The sequence below is a fragment of the Leptodactylus fuscus genome, chromosome 7, assembly GCF_031893055.1.
Source record: "Leptodactylus fuscus isolate aLepFus1 chromosome 7, aLepFus1.hap2, whole genome shotgun sequence".
NCBI classification, from domain to species: Eukaryota; Metazoa; Chordata; class Amphibia; order Anura; family Leptodactylidae; genus Leptodactylus; species Leptodactylus fuscus.
Window position 1 is genome coordinate 153,182,274 of NC_134271.1, and position 19,300 is coordinate 153,201,573.

Here is a 19,300-nt window from a genome sequence, read left to right on the forward strand (position 1 = left end):
CTGATGAAATTGTCACAGTGTATAGGCCTAGCCTAGTGTCTGTGGGAAATACAAGCCTAGCCTTGATGCTGACCTGAATAAAACCTTTAATAGGAGACAATTTCTTTATTTTTCCATTGGCGTGTACCCTATAGAAAATGACCCCAATGGCAAGCACTCTGTGCAGGGTTTCCCTAATTTCTCACTTGCTTTCTGACTTTTTAAGCTTTAGGGTATCATTCAGTCTCTCCACTTTTTCCCTAGTTTGTGGATGAAAAGATGTATGAAATGCTTGTGTGACCCCCAACATTTGCATAACATTTTGCATTACCTCTCCTGTAAAACGGATACCTCTGTCAAATTTTATGGCTTCAGATCCACACCTACAGAAAACCTCCAATATCAGTTTCTTTGCAGTGGCTCTTGCAATGGCTTTTGGCATTGGTGGCCGGACGCCTTCCCCTGCGAAAAGATCAACACACACAAAAACATACTCATACATGCCTACCTTAGGTAGTTGTATGAAGTCAATCTGCAGTCATTGAAATGGGTAGAGGGTTTTTGGTGCATGAATCTGGGGCACCTTAACTATACTACCTGGATTGTGTTGTATACATGTGTGTATATGTCATCCATGTTTTGTGTAAATGTGTTGGCAACCACTGAAAACTCAGGTGTGAAACATTGCTTCTCCACCAAAACACAAATAGCATTTTTAGACAGGTGGGTCGTACCGTGAACAGCTACAAGGACCTTGGCAGGCATACCCGCAATCCCACCTTCCACAGACCTTCATTGTCCTGAGCTCCAGCCTTTGACCAGACCTTTCATCTCTTCCCCCGGTGTTTCCCAAGTTAGAGCCTGTAAAGGTACTTGAGTCCATCTGGTTACACTCAGTACTCACCATGATCAGCGGAGGTGTTCCTGGGGTGTCCTTTCACCTTGGTTTCCTTGCTGCTTTTGTTTGCACCTTGTCTCTGCCTCATTGGTGGCTTTGTGTGTGCCTTTACCTTTCCTTACAGCTACTTCTTTTAGAAGCATCAGGGTTTCCATCAACTGTTTAATGAGACTCCCATGTTTAATACAGGTACCTGCTGTTGTAATGAAATCTCTTGCCCTCCATATGGGTCCATAGTCATGGGCAACTCTAAAATCATACCTGAAGTCAGTGTATATGTTGTACTGTTTACCTTCTGACCCTCTAAGCAATTCAATGAGCGCCATCAGCTCCATCTCCTGTGCAGACATATGAGGAGGGAGTGGTTCTGCTGTGACTACCTCATGTTGTGTGATCTCTGTATACCCAGTGTAGAACCGTCCATCTTCACCAATGTTTCTTGAGCCATCTACAAAAAAACTCAACATCTGAATTAATGAGAGGTACATTAAAAACATGTGAAAAACCTAATTTTCCCTGAGTCATGGTCTATAAAATCAACAAATGAAGAAAAATAATGATTTTCCTTGTCCCATTTCCCCCCCTTTTGAATCCATTGCACCAATAGGAATTAGAGCAGCTGGGTTCAAAAGCAAGTACTGTATCTCTTTAAGGTTACAAGATTTTGTAGGCTTTATTGCAGCAGAAGGAATTAATTCTGTGATATATTTCCCTATTGCTGGATGTTACTTCACTATAAGGGACTTTGCTCTTAGCTTTACCACTGGAGAAACTGGCATATGCCCAATATCAATATCAGGGACTTTGACCACAGGGACTTACTGTAATGCTGGATTGTCAGGTGGGGCTGTATACACTGTATACATCTATATACCCTGTACTGTATCTACTCTTAATAAATTAACAGGTGACTTATCACTGACTATAGTCTATCAATCTGGTCATACATATATGAGTAATTACAATTTGTGGTACATTGATACAGGATCCTATTGTGAGTTCTAGGATGAGACACCTTCCCCTGAACTTTCCCTTTATGTGGGGACCTACAGTGACGCTTGGTGTGTCCCATCTTCTCACAGTTATAATACTCAAGACACCTACATGCTTTCCTGGCTGGGTTGTATTCCAGGAATTGTAGATTCTCCCATTTTCTCTATTGTGTCCATAACTGATTGCATTATAGATTCAGCATTTATTTCCCTTTAAGATGGACTCTAGATCTGCCCATGTAAATGTTGTTCACCCACAATCTGTCTATAGAAGCCCCTTTACAAACCAAATGAGTCTGGTACATTCTTGAGTAGCCCCCTTTTATCTTTTAGACCCCATGGTTTATAATGAGATCTTGGTTCCTCCCCCCCCCCCCCTTTTTTGGCAAAACATTATTTACACCAATCATGGTTTTGCTATCCATACACACAAGTCCATCCTCCTGGTCCTGTTGCAACAGGAGACATGAGATGGTGGAGGAACTTTACATTTGCTATTTTTCTCATATATTATACCTTCCAAAGTCTTTCAAAGTCTTTCAAATATCTTTCATTACCTCAAACCAAACTTCCTTTTCTGACCAACTTATTGTCATTAACCCATTAATCAGCACTAAAGCTGATCGTCAGCTCACTAATGGATCACTTCACATTTCTAGAACTTGAAATAACGTAATAACTTACTTGAATCTTTCTTTCATAACAACTTTGCATGCACACATAACACTATCTCACAAGCATCACAAGCCTTACCCCCTTCAGGTTCCTGCTGGCTAGGTACATTTCCCATGTTTGCACTTTCCTCTATGCCCACCTCTGGTTGAAATATAAACCTCTGTGTCTCTCAGTACTGTATACCACTACCGTACTCTATAAGATGCCACAGATACTGTATCCTCCTGATCTAACTCCCACTCCAGGCATTTTCTCCCACCCAATAGCTCACAAAGTGCTTGCTGGGCCCAAGAACAGTTCAGCGACCCCTTTGGCCAATCGTGACTTCCTAAATTTCAGTCACCTTCCAGTCGCTGATCACCGCCCGAGGAGCTAGATACGGTACAGATATCAGGCTACTTTCCGCATAACAATAGATTCTATATATCAACCAGAGGGTGAAGCAAACTAATGCTAAACAAAACAAGAACAACCTAAAACCTTTCAAATTCTCCTGAAATCATGTGAGATAGCGTCGTGCGTACTACAAGACAAACAATGACAAACATAGGACAAACATAAGACAAGACTTATCCTCTGATCTCTAATTATCTCTTATTGTCCCCAAGAGGAGGTATCTGGCATGTAGGATCACCCATCAGGGGCACTCTTTCCCAGCCCCACCGGACACACTAGTCTGATCCCAGGAAGAGTTGGTCTTTACGGTAGACCCCAACAGACCATCCCATACCCTCTAGGTATTAGGCAGACTCATACATTCACACAGCCGTTACACGTTAGACATAACAAAACAGTAATACATAGAGCTATCCAATCCAATATACCATTAAGTATCAAGAATGATATTCTACGGTTCTTTGCCAAATAATATGGGCTGGAAGTACAAAAGACAGACTATAGCATACCTTCAGATCCGGTCCAGAGTTAGAAGACCCCCGGAAACACAGAGATATTGTAAGTAAGAAGCAATGGTTCTTACCTCACCGGTGATTGTCTGTGTGTCCTTTGATCCTCAACTCTGTTATTGCCGGGTCTCAAGATATTGAGGTCTTTTGCCTTTGCCAGCCCCACGTTGGGCGCCATTTACTGTCACGGTGGTCTCAATGGGACCATTTAAGTATATTGGATGGATTCCAAATTACGTCACACTCCGGAGCGTCAGTGATGCAATGACACAGAAACAAGATGAATCTGAGCTAAAGCATAAAGTTTATTGAACAAATCATCTCTTCTTATACCCAAAGAAGTGGGCGTACATACAGGGTGTATTATAGAGTAATCATTAACCCGGTAGGCGTATATGGGTGTGTCATTGAGTAATCATTAACCGTTAGGATTCAGCAATTTCTATACATGAGTATTACAAGAATATCCCACCCCTAATCATGAATATTCTAACTGTTCTGACATCTGATGACGAGGTTAACTCAGTGCACATTACGTAGTGTATGTTTAAGTCACCTTACTGCGTGGCATAACAAAGTCTATTCTGACATTGGTTTTTCCATTAGTCTCATCTTAAACTATTTTAATAACCATCTTATCACTTTATTCCAGCCACTTTATTACTCTGTTTATTACGGGGTGTGGCATTATGTCTGCAAATATACTGATTAATATGAAATACGGGTCAAGCTGACCTGGAGATGCATGTTACAAGCTTAAGTTATTGAAAGAATGTATACACATATAGGGAATATATATGAACGTATTGATTTCCCTATCACCAGTGTCATACATGTGCCCTAATATCAGTTTATACCCACATATGACATTACGTCCGATATCCCGGGTACACCAGTGTCATACGTGTCATACATGTGGCATAGATTGCAGCTTGGGCGCACAGCAGGGCGCAGAAGGGAAGGAGCGCTATGTGGCTTTTGGAGCACAGATTCAGATGTTTGGTATCTGGACGCCATGTCATGTTTGTAGAGCCTGTAAAGGTACCAGAAAAGTGGATTCCCCAAAGGAGTGACCCCATTTTGAAAACTGCACCTCTCAAAGAATTTATCAGGGGGTGTAGTGAGTATTAGTATCCCGGACGTGACTGCACAGCGGATGGTGAAGAGGGAACATATAAGCTGTGCGGAGAACATTGCAGACACCAAATTCCCTACTATGTCCCAGTAGCTCCTATAATTGGGGGAGTCACTCTGGGGGTCACTTTGGGGGTGTATCTAATCCTCTAATGTGTGATACTGTATACTGAGCTGTGTATCTAATCCTATCCTGTGTGATACTGTATACTGAGCTGTGTATCTAATCCTATCCTGTGTGATACTGTATACTGAGCTGTGTATCTAATCCTATCCTGTGTGATACTGTATACTGAGCTGTGTATCTAATCCTATCCTGTGTGATACTGTATACTGAGCTGTGTATCTAATCCTATCCTGTGTGATACTGTATACTGAGCTGTGTATCTAATCCTATCCTGTGTGATACTGTATACTGAGCTGTGTATCTAATCCTATCCTGTGTGATACTGTATACTGAGCTGTGTATCTAATCCTATCCTGTGTGATACTGTATACTGAGCTGTGTATCTAATCCTATCCTGTGTGATACTGTATACTGAGCTGTGTATCTAATCCTATCCTGTGTGATACTGTATACTGAGCTGTGTATCTAATCCTATCCTGTGTGATACTGTATACTGAGCTTTGTATCTAATCCTATCCTGTGTGATACTGTATACTGAGCTTTGTATCTAATCCTATCCTGTGTGATACAGTACACTGAGCTGTGTATCTAATCTGATCCTGTGTGATACTGTATACTGAGCTGTATCTAATCCTATCCTGTGTGATACTGTATACTGAGCTGTGTATCTAATCCTATCCTGTGTGATACTGTATACTGAGCTGTGTATCTAATCCTATCCTGTGTGATACTGTATACTGAGCTGTGTATCTAATCCTATCCTGTGTGATACTGTATACTGAGCTGTGTATCTAATCCTATCCTGTGTGATACTGTATACTGAGCTGTGTATCTAATCCTATCCTGTGTGATACTGTATACTGAGCTTTGTATCTAATCCTATCCTGTGTGATACTGTATACTGAGCTGTGTATCTAATCCTATCCTGTGTGATACTGTATACTGAGCTGTGTATCTAATCCTATCCTGTGTGATACTGTATACTGAGCTGTGTATCTAATCCTATCCTGTGTGATACTGTATACTGAGCTGTGTATCTAATCCTATCCTGTGTGATACTGTATACTGAGCTGTGTATCTAATCCCATCCTGTGTGATACTGTATACTGAGCTGTGTATCTAATCCTATCCTGTGTGATACTGTATACTGAGCTGTGTATCTAATCCTATCCTGTGTGATACTGTATACTGAGCTGTGTATCTAATCCTATCCTGTGTGATACTGTATACTGAGCTGTGTATCTAATCCTATCCTGTGTGATACTGTATACTGAGCTGTGTATCTAATCCTATCCTGTGTGATACTGTATACTGAGCTGTGTATCTAATCCTATCCTGTGTGATACTGTATACTGAGCTGTGTATCTAATCCTATCCTGTGTGATACTGTATACTGAGCTGTGTATCTAATCCTATCCTGTGTGATACTGTATACTGAGCTGTGTATCTAATCCTATCCCGTGTGATACTGTATACTGAGCTGTGTATCTAATCCTATCCTGTGTGATACTGTATACTGAGCTGTGTATCTAATCCTATCCTGTGTGATACTGTATACTGAGCTGTGTATCTAATCCTATCCTGTGTGATACAGCTGCTGATACATCTCCTCTTCTTATTCTTACAGTTTGGCTAGTAATGATCTCCCAGACACTTCCTGCACCCAGTTGGCCTCTGTAATAAGGAATAACCGGTCCCTGAAGATACTTGTCCTGTCTGGTAACCGTCTGTCCGGTCCTCACTTCAGTGACTTGATGGCCGCTCTGTCCAGTCCAGCCTGCAGGATAGAGGAATTATAGTGAGTATAAGAGATGTGTACAGGAGGAGACATGTGGGGACAAGTTATACAGGGATGTTATCCTATTATATACTCTGCACCCTGTTATATATAGTCTCACACCACGTGACTGATGAGACTAGAGCTGCACTTCGGTGACACCAAGAAGCAGATGGAGTCCAATCCAACTCGTAGATGAAACAGAGTAAAAGGTGTAATTCATACAAATAGATCACAGGTTACAGTGCAAAAGGTAAAGAAGGTTAGAATAACACAGAATATACATGACAGATGTGACGTGTTAATCTGAAGGGAGTGAGAGCGGGTGTGAAGGTGGAGTTAGTGTTCTCCCCTCATGTTACCACAGCCTGCTTATATAGGCGGAGGACGCTTTACCCTCATCCAGGCTACTTCCCCATAAGGATAAGTGTAGGTACGACCCCTCCATGTTCTCCGGATCGTTCCTTGGTTGACCATGGCCCTAAGTTTGGCTACAATGATGTGCTGATAACGAGACTATTTATTACCTCCACCCAATATCCCAGCAGCCCCTCCATCTGTCATGGATGACATGCTGCACACAAATGCTACTCCATCACCTCCTCCATTCATACACTCTTTAACCCCTTAGTGACCAGCCTGTTTTGGACCAAGCCACATTTTGGAAATTTGCCCTGTGTGACTTTATTAGTGAATAATTGTGTAACAGTATTAGGCATCCAAGCGATTCTGATATTGTTTTTTCGTGACATGTTGTACTTTACTGAGAAGGTAAAATTAGACTGATATAACTTGCGTAAATTTATTAAAAAACTCGCAAATGATGAAGATTTTGAAAATGTTTCAAGGTTTTCCATTTTCAGCTGCGATATCTCACATATACACAATAATACAGGGCAAAACAGTTAGTAGTTATAGACTTCCAAATGTTCCTTTTGTGTTTCAAGCATATTTGAAATAATTTTAGCATATTTGAGTAACAATTTACAAGTTTATCGAGTTTATAAGCAAATTTTGGAAATTTGGAGTTTGTGATTTTTTCCTGTACCAAGCGATGTTTGCAGACAGGAATAGGCGGCCTAATGACAGAAACTCCCATGAAATGACCCAATTTGTAAAACTCGCCCCCTTCAGGTATCTTTGAGGGGTACAGTGAGCATTTTGATCAAACAAATATTGTTTTACAAGAATTATTACAAATGATGAAAAAAATTAAATTTTCATTTTCTTCAAATATGTGTCATTTTAAAGCCAGTTTTTTTGCGCACAACGCATCAAAATGAAGAAACACACCCCAAAATATATCACCCCACTTCTCCCGTGTTAAAAAATGTACACTTTGTGTCCTTAGTCCTATGTACGCACATACAGGAGGGCCCAAGAGGTAGGGAGGGCCAAATGGATTGCAAAACACAAATTTTGCTTGCAGATATTTTAGGCCCATTGCACATTTGAATAAGATTTCAGTTACCAAAGCAATTGAAAACCCCCATAAATGACCCCATTTTATAAACTACAACCCTTAAGGTATTCATTGAGGGGTATAGTGAGTACTTTGACCCCATAAGATTTTATAAAATTTGCATCAAACAAAAAAATTCATTTTTTTTTACACAAAAGTGTCATTTTATAGGCAATTTTTTTGCACATAACACATGAAAATGAATAAAAACACCCTAAAATAGATGACCCCATTTCTCCTGTGTTCAAAAATGTACACTTTGTGGCCTTAATCCTACGTACGGACGCACGGTAGGGCCCAAAAAGATGGGAGCAACAAGTGGATTTCAAGACACAAATTGTGCTTGCAGATATTTCAGGCCCATTGCGCATTCAAAGAAGATTTGAGTTACCAAAACAATTGAAAACCCCAATAAATGACCCCATTTTATAAACATACCAATAACATACCATTTGAGGGAGGGTCCCCTCCAAACAAAAATAACCAAGATAATAGATTATTATACACCAATGGGCAACAAAAGAAAAATACAACACAATGTGACACAGAACACTATAACAAAGTCCTTAGAAAAAGAACTAGAGGCTGCAGAGAAGGAAGGAGAGGCAAAATAGATGAAGAAACACTGAGCCCCAGTCCCAAAAGGAACAGAGTTTAGGGACATGGATCTTCAATGTATCCAAGTATGAACTTTCATCAGCTGAAACCAGTCTCTTGTCTAGAGGACTATCCTTCTGCCCCACTCAAAAAGTGGATGATTTACAATGATACAATGATCTAAATAGATACATTAGGAAACTTACACTTAATAGACATTTCCTTATAGTTCAGGATTCTCAACATCAAAAGATTGAAAGAATTGAGTCTGCTGAAACTTCAACAATGGGGGATATTATATATCCAAACGCCACTGAAATCAAACCACCATCCACCTTTTACCCGTTGCATCATAAGGGTCATAATATTGAGACGTTTTTTTCTCTAGTCTCAAATGATTTTAAAAAACTCACCAATCATAGTGAGGTTCCCTCAAACCTCACTCATGATGAAAAGAAAGCCTTAAAATCCCTTAAAAACAATTCAGATATAATAATAATCAGAAATGCAGATAAAGGGGGAGGAGTGGTTGTGCAAAATAAAAAATGTTCCATTCAAGAAGCTAATAGAATTTTAGCAGATACTAACTATTATATTAAATTGGATTCGGATCCCGCACAATCTCATTTATAAAAGTACCTACTACTTGTTAATAAAGCTCATGCAGAAGGCATTCTGTCTAAAAAAGAGGAGTATCTACATATCAAAAATCCAACAATAAGTTTATTCTATCACTTACCTAAAATACACAAAGACCCCCTCAATCCACCTGGTAGGAGAAAAATCCCCCCACAGTTTGTTACACAATTTCTCCTGAACACGGCAATACCCCATATGTGGCCATAATCTGCTGTATGGGGACATGGCGGGGCTCAGAATGGAGAGAGCACTATTTGGCTTTTGGAGGGAAGATGTTGCTGGAATAGTTTTCAGGTGCCATGTCACATCTGCTGAGCCCCTAAAGTACCAATACAATGGAAACCCCCTAAAAGTGACCCCATTTTAAAAACTACACCCATCAAAGAATGTATCAAGGGGTATTATCATTTTGAGGCTAAAAATGCTTCCCAAAAATTAATGTACAAAATGAAAATTTAAATTTTGAAAGAAATCTGCCATTTCGGTGCCCAATACGTTGCACCCACTTTGTGTTGTCAGAGACCTGCACTCCTAAAACTATTAAGGGGCCATCCCGAGGGGCAAAAAATGATATATGTGGGTATAAACTGCTGCTTGGGCACACAGCAGGGCTCAGAAGGGAAGGAGCACTGAACTTTTTAGCTTTTGGGGTACATGTTGTTTTGGCAGAGCCCTGGAGGTGCCAGTAAACTGGAATTCCCCAAGAAGTGACCCCATTTTGTAGGGGAAATTTTAGGGTCTCTCCAAATGTGACATGGTGTCCAAAAACCAACAATCCAAATCTGCACTCCAAAAGCACATATCGCTCCTTCACATCTGCGCCCTGCTGTGTACCCAAATGGTGGTGTATGCCGACATGTATGACACTGGTGTACCCCGGATAACGGACTTAATGTCATATGTGGCACAGAAGGGAAGGAGCGGTATTTTGGTTTTTGGAGCACAGTTTGGTTTTTGGACGTCACTTTTGCAAAGCCCCTGAATTGCCAATAAAGTGGAATCCGCAGACATGTCACCCCATTTTGGACAATACCCCACTGATGGGATTTATAAAGAGGCGTAGCGAGCGTTTTTAACCCTTGAGTGTTGCATTTATTTAGTTTCCAGAAATGAAATTGCAGCTGATAATGAGAAGTTAAAAATGAAATTTTTCCAGAGATTCGCCATTTCAGTGCCCAATATGTTGTGCCCGACTTATGTCAGCAGAGACAAACACTCCAAAAACTGGTAAGCGGGTATCCCGGGCACAACAGCTTTTAGAGCGTTCATCTCTGATACAAGGCGGGCACAACATATTACTCACTGAAATGACGGATTCCTGGAAAAATTGTCATTTTCACCTCTCACAATCATCTGCGTATTCATTTATGGATAATAAGTTATAGCAACACTTGGGGGTTAAAAATGCTCTCTGTACCCCTGGAGAAATCCTTCAGGGGTGTAGTTTCCAAAATAAGGTCACATATCGGAATTCCACTTTACTGGCGTTTCAGCTCTGCAAAAGTGTCATGGCATCCAAAAACCCAATAACCCTTCTTCCTTTCTGTGTCCGGCTGTGCCCTAATATCAGTATATACCACATATGACATTACATACGTTATCCTGGGTACACCAGTGTCATACATGTGCCCTAATATCAGTATATACCACATATGACATTACATACGTTATCCTGGGTACACCAGTGTCATACATGTGCCCTAATATCAGTATATACCACATATGACATTACATACGTTATCCTGGATACACCAGTGTCATACATGTGCCCTAATATCAGTATATACCACATATGACATTACATACGTTATCCTGGATACACCAGTGTCATACATGTGCCCTAATATCAGTATATACCACATATGACATTACGTCCGTTATCCTGGGTACACCAGTGTCATACATGTGCCCTAATATCAGTATATACCACATATGACATTACGTCCGTTATCCTGGGTACACCAGTGTCATACATGTGCCCTAATATCAGTATATACCACATATGACATTACGTACGTTATCCGGGGTACACCAGTGTCATACATGTGCCCTAATATCAGTATATACCACATATGACATTACGTACGTTATCCCGGTTACACCAGTGTCATACATGTGCCCTAATATCAGTTTATACCACATATGAAATTACTTACGTTGGGGCCACACGGTGGCTCAGTGGTTAGCACTGCAGCCCTCCTGGTGTTCAAATCCCGCCAAGGGCATAAAACCATCTGCAAGGAGTTTGTATGTTCTCCCCGTGTTTGCATGGATTTCCATCCCATATTTCAAAAGACATACTGATAGGGAAAAAAATGTACATTGTGAGCTCTACACTCACCGGCCACTTTATTAGGTACACCTGTCCAACTGCTCGTTAACACTTAATTTCTAATCAGCCAATCACATGGCGGCAACTCAGTGCATTTAGGCATGTAGACATGGTCAAGACAATCTCCTGCAGTTCAAACCGAGCATCAGTATGGGGAAGAAAGGTGATTTGAGTGCCTTTGAACGTGGCATGGTTGTTGGTGCCAGAAGGGCTGGTCTGAGTATTTCAGAAACTGCTGATCTACTGGGATTTTCACGCACAACCATCTCTAGGGTTTACAGAGAATGGTCCGAAAAAGAAAAAACATCCAGTGAGCGGCAGTTCTGTGGGGGGCGGAAATGCGTTGTTGATGCCAGAGGTCAGAGGAGAATGGCCAGACTGGTTCGAGCTGATAGAAAGGCAACAGTGACTCAAATAGCCACCCGTTACAACCAAGGTAGCCAGAAGAGCATCTCTGAACGCCGCACAGTACGTCCAACTTTGAGGCTACAGATGGGCTACAGCAGCAGAAGACCACACCGGGTGCCACTCCTTTCAGCTAAGAACAGGAAACTGAGGCTACAATTTGCACAAGCTCATTGAAATTGGACAATTGAAGATTGGAAAAACGTTGCCTGGTCTGATGAGTCTCGATTTCTGCTGCGACATTCGGATGGTAGGGTCAGAATTTGGCGTCAACAACATGAAAGCATGGATCCATCCTGCCTTGTATCGGTAACGGTTCAGGCTGGTGGTGGTGGTGTCATGGTGTGGGGAATATTTTCTTGGCACTCTTTGGGCCCCTTGGTACCAATTGAGCATTGTTGCAACGCCAAAGCCTACCTGAGTATTGTTGCTGACCATGTCCATCCCTTTATGACCACAATGTACCCAACATCTGATGGCTACTTTCAGCAGGATAATGCAATGCCATGTCATAAAGCTGGAATCATCTCAGACTGGTTTCTTGAACATGACAATGAGTTCACTGTACTCCAATGGCCTCCACAGTCACCAGATCTCAATCCAATAGAGGAGCATCTTTGGGATGTGGTGGAACGGGAGATTCGCATCATGGATGTGCAGCCGACAAATCTGCGGCAACTGTGTGATGCCATCATGTCAATATGGACCAAAATCTCTGAGGAATGCTTCCAGCACCTTGTTGAATCTATGCCACGAAGAATTGAGGCAGTTCTGAAGGCAAAAGGGGGTCCAACCCGTTACTAGCATGGTGTACCTAATAAAGTGGCCGGTGAGTGTATGTGGGGCTAACAAACTACATAAAAAAAAAAAAAAAAATTACATACGTTATCCTGGATACACCAGTGTCATACATGTGCCCAAATATCAGTATATACCACATATGACATTACGTATGTTATCCCGGGTACACCATGTCATACATGTGCCCTAATATCAGTATATACCACATATGACATTACGTACGTTATCCTGGGTACACCAGTGTCATACGTGTGCCCTAATATCAGTATATACCACATATGACATTACGTCCGTTATCCCGGGTACACCAGTGTCATACATGTGTCCTAATATCAGTATATACCCACATATGACATTACGTCCGTTATCCGGGGTACACCAGTGTCATACATGTGGCCTAATATCAGTATATACCACATATGACATTACGTCCGTTATCCTGGGTACACCAGTGTCATACATGTGCCCTAATATCAGTATATACCCACATATGACATTACGTCCGTTATCCTGGGTACACCAGTGTCATACATGTGCCCTAATATCAGTATATACCCACATATGACATTACATACGTTATCCTGGGTACACCAGTGTCATACATGTGCCCTAATATCAGTATATACCACATATGACATTACGTCCGTTATCCCGGGTACACCAGTGTCATACATGTACCCTAATATCAGTATATACCACATATGACATTACATACGTTATCCGGGGTACATCAGTGTCATACATGTGCCCTAATATCAGTATATACCCACATATGACATTATGTACATTATCCCGGGTACACCAGTGTCATACATGTGCCCTAATATCAGTATATACCACATATGACATTACATACGTTATCCCGGGTACACCAGTGTCATACATGTGCCCTAATATCAGTATATACCACATATGACATTACATACGTTATCCTGGGTACACCAGTGTCATACATGTGCCCTACTATCAGTATATACCACATATGACATTACATACGATATCCTGGGTACACCAGTGTCATACATGTGTCCTAATATCAGTATATACCACATATGACATTACATACGTTATCCCGGGTACACCAGTGTCATACATGTGCCCTAATATCAGTATATACCCACATATGACATTGCATACCTTATCCGGGGTACACCAGTGTCATACATGTGCCCTAATATCAGTATATACCCACATATGACATTACGTACGTTATCCTGGGTACACCAGTGTCATACATGTGCCCTAATATCAGTATATACCACATATGACATTACATACGTTATCCCGGGTACACCAGTGTCATACATGTGCCCTAATATCAGTATATACCACATATGACATTACATACGTTATCCTGGGTACACCAGTGTCATACATGTGCCCTAATATCAGTATATACCACATATGACATTACATACGTTATCCTGGGTACACCAGTGTCATACATGTGTCCTAATATCAGTATATACCACATATGACATTACATACGTTATCCTGGGTACACCAGTGTCATACATGTGCCTAATATCAGTATATACCACATATGACATTACATACGTTATCCTGGGTACACCAGTGTCATACATGTGCCCTAATATCAGTATATACCACATATGACATTACATACGTTATCCTGGGTACACCAGTGTCATACATGTGTCCTAATATCAGTATATACCACATATGACATTACATACGTTATCCTGGGTACACCAGTGTCATACATGTGCCTAATATCAGTATATACCACATATGACATTACGTACATTATCCCGGGTACACCAGTGTCATACATGTGCCCTAATATCAGTATATACCCACATATGACATTGCATACCTTATCCGGGGTACACCAGTGTCATACATGTGCCCTAATATCAGTATATACCCACATATGGCATTACATACGTTATCCTGGGTACACCAGTGTCATACATGTGCCCTAATATCAGTATATACCACATATGACATTACGTCCGTTATCCCGGGTACACCATGTCATACATGTGCCCTAATATCAGTATATACCCACATATGACATTACGTACGTTATCCTGGGTACACCAATGTCATACATGTGCCCTAATATCAGTATATACCCACATATGACATTATGTAGGTTATCCTGGATACACCAGTGTCATACATGTGCCCTAATATCAGTATATACCCACATATCACATTACGTAGGTTATCCTGGGTACACCAGTGTCATACATGTGCCCTAATATCAGTATATACCCACATATGACATTGCATACCTTATCCGGGGTACACCAGTGTCATACGTGTGCCCTAATATCAGTATATACCACATATGACATTACGTACATTATCCCGGGTACACCAGTGTCATACATGTGCCCTAATATCAGTATATACCCACATATGACATTGCATACCTTATCCAGGGTACACCAGTGTCATATGTGTGCCCTAATATCAGTATATACCACATATGACATTACATATGTTATCCTGGGTACACCAGTGTCATACATGTGCCCTAATATCAGTATATACCCACATATGACATTACGTACGTTATCCTGGGTACACCAGTGTCATACATGTGCCCTAATATCAGTATATACCACATATGACATTACATACGTTATCCTGGGTACACCAGTGTCATACATGTGTCCTAATATCAGTATATACCACATATGACATTACGTACGTTATCCTGGGTACACCAGTGTCATACATGTGCCCTAATATCAGTATATACCCACATATGACATTATGTAGGTTATCCTGGATACACAAGTGTCATACATGTGCCCTAATATCAGTATATACCACATATGACATTACATATGTTATCCTGGGTACACCAGTGTCATACATGTGCCCTAATATCAGTATATACCCACATATGACATTACGTACGTTATCCTGGGTACACCAGTGTCATACATGTGCCCTAATATCAGTATATACCACATATGACATTACGTACGTTATCCTGGATACACCAGTGTCATACATGTGCCCTAATATCAGTATATACCCACATATGACATTATGTAGGTTATCCTGGATACACCAGTGTCATACATGTGTCCTAATATCAGTATATACCCACATATGACATTGCATACGTTATCCGGGGTACACCAGTGTAATACGTGTGCCCTAATATCAGTATATACCACATATGACATTACATATGTTATCCTGGGTACACCAGTATCATACATGTGCCCTAATATCAGTATATACCACATATGACAATATGTACGTTATCCTGGGTACACCAGTGTCATACATGTGCCCTAATATCAGTATATACCACATATGACATTACGTCCATTATCCGGGGTACATCAGTGTCATACATGTGCCCTAATATCAGTATATACCACATATGACATTACGTACGTTATCCGGGTTACACCAGTGTCATACATGTCCCCTAATATCAGTATATACCACATATGACATTACGTACGTTATCCTGGGTACACCAGTGTCATACATGTGCCCTAATATCAGTATATACCACATATGACATTACGTCCGTTATCCGGGGTACATCAGTGTCATACATGTGCCCTAATATCAGTATATACCACATATGACATTACGTACGTTATCCGGGGTACACCAGTGTCATACATGTCCCCTAATATCAGTATATACCACATATGACATTATGTACATTATCCGGGGTACACCAGTGTCATACATGTGCCCTAATATCAGTATATACCACATATGACATTATGTACGTTATCCGGGGTACACCAGTGTCATACATGTGCCCTAATATCAGTATATACCACATATGACATTACGTACATTATCCGGGGTACACCAGTGTCATACATGTGCCCTAATATCAGTATATACCACATATGACATTACGTACATTATCCGGGGTACACCAGTGTCATACATGTGTCCTAATATCAGTATATACCACATATGACATTACATACGTTATCCTGGGTACACCAGTGTCATACATGTGCCTAATATCAGTATATACCACATATGACATTACATACGTTATCCTGGGTACACCAGTGTCATACATGTGTCCTAATATCAGTATATACCACATATGACATTACATACGTTATCCTGGGTACACCAGTGTCATACATGTGCCTAATATCAGTATATACCACATATGACATTACGTACATTATCCCGGGTACACCAGTGTCATACATGTGCCCTAATATCAGTATATACCCACATATGACATTGCATACCTTATCCGGGGTACACCAGTGTCATACATGTGCCCTAATATCAGTATATACCCACATATGACATTACGTACGTTATCCTGGGTACACCAGTGTCATACATGTGCCCTAATATCAGTATATACCACATATGACATTACATACGTTATCCCGGGTACACCAGTGTCATACATGTGCCTAATATCAGTATATACCACATATGACATTACATACGTTATCCTGGGTACACCAGTGTCATACATGTGTCCTAATATCAGTATATACCACATATGACATTACATACGTTATCCTGGGTACACCAGTGTCATACATGTGCCTAATATCAGTATTTACCACATATGACATTACGTACATTATCCCGGGTACACCAGTGTCATACATGTGCCCTAATATCAGTATATACCCACATATGATATTACGTACGTTATCCTGGGTACACCAGTGTCATACATGTGCCCTAATATCAGTATATACCACATATGACATTACATACGTTATCCCGGGTACACCAGTGTCATACATGTGCCCTAATATCAGTATATACCACATATGACATTACATACGTTATCCTGGGTACACCAGTGTCATACATGTGCCCTAATATCAGTATATACCCACATATGACATTTCGTACGTTATCCTGGGTACACCAGTGTCATACATGTGCCCTAATATCAGTATATACCCACATATGACATTGCATACGTTATCTGGGGTACACCAGTATCATACATGTGCCCTAATATCAGTATATACCACATATGACAATATGTACGTTATCCTGGGTACACCAGTGTCATACATGTGCCCTAATATCAGTATATACCACATATGACATTACGTCCATTATCCGGGGTACATCAGTGTCATACATGTGCCCTAATATCAGTATATACCACATATGACATTACGTACGTTATCCGGGTTACACCAGTGTCATACATGTCCCCTAATATCAGTATATACCACATATGACATTACGTACGTTATCCTGGGTACACCAGTGTCATACATGTGCCCTAATATCAGTATATACCACATATGACATTACGTCCATTATCCGGGGTACATCAGTGTCATACATGTGCCCTAATATCAGTATATACCACATATGACATTACGTACGTTATCCGGGGTACACCAGTGTCATACATGTCCCCTAATATCAGTATATACCACATATGACATTATGTACATTATCCGGGGTACACCAGTGTCATACATGTGCCCTAATATCAGTATATACCACATATGACATTATGTACGTTATCCGGGGTACACCAGTGTCATACATGTGCCCTAATATCAGTATATACCACATATGACATTACGTACATTATCCGGGGTACACCAGTGTCATACATGTGCCCTAATATCAGTATATACCACATATGACATTACGTACATTATCCGGGGTACACCAGTGTCATACATGTGTCCTAATATCAGTATATACCACATATGACATTACATACGTTATCCTGGGTACACCAGTGTCATACATGTGCCTAATATCAGTATATACCACATATGACATTACATACGTTATCCTGGGTACACCAGTGTCATACATGTGTCCTAATATCAGTATATACCACATATGACATTACATACGTTATCCTGGGTACACCAGTGTCATACATGTGCCTAATATCAGTATATACCACATATGACATTACGTACATTATCCCGGGTACACCAGTGTCATACATGTGCCCTAATATCAGTATATACCCACATATGACATTGCATATCTTATCCGGGGTAATCCAGTGTCTTACATGTGCCCTAATATCAGTATATACCCACATATGACATTACGTACGTTATCTTGGGTACACCAGTGTCATACATGTGCCCTAATATCAGTATATACCACATATGACATTACGTACATTATCCCGGGTACACCAGTGTCATACATGTGTCCTAATATCAGTATATACCACATATGACATTACATACGTTATCCTGGGTACACCAGTGTCATACATGTGCCCTAATATCAGTATATACCACATATGACATTACATACGTTATCCTGGGTACACCAGTGTCATACATGTGCCTAATATCAGTATATACCACATATGACATTACATACGTTATCCTGGGTACACCAGTGTCATACATGTGCCCTAATATCAGTATATACCACATATGACATTACATACGTTATCCTGGGTACACCAGTGTCATACATGTGTCCTAATATCAGTATATACCACATATGACATTACATACGTTATCCTGGGTACACCAGTGTCATACATGTGCCTAATATCAGTATATACCACATATGACATTACGTACATTATCCCGGGTACACCAGTGTCATACATGTGCCCTAATAT

General features: G+C 40.7%; 1 protein-coding gene across 1 annotated transcript in view; it reads left to right on the forward strand.

Moving 5' to 3' along the window:
• The window catches only part of LOC142214651 (NACHT, LRR and PYD domains-containing protein 3-like), a 260,153-nt gene that overhangs the window by 118,104 nt on the left and 122,749 nt on the right, over positions 1-19,300 (forward strand). Inside the window, exon 10 of the mRNA XM_075283591.1 lies at positions 6,338-6,508. Within this exon, the coding sequence (XP_075139692.1) occupies positions 6,338-6,508 (171 nt within the window). The remainder of the gene's footprint in view (positions 1-6,337; positions 6,509-19,300) is intronic.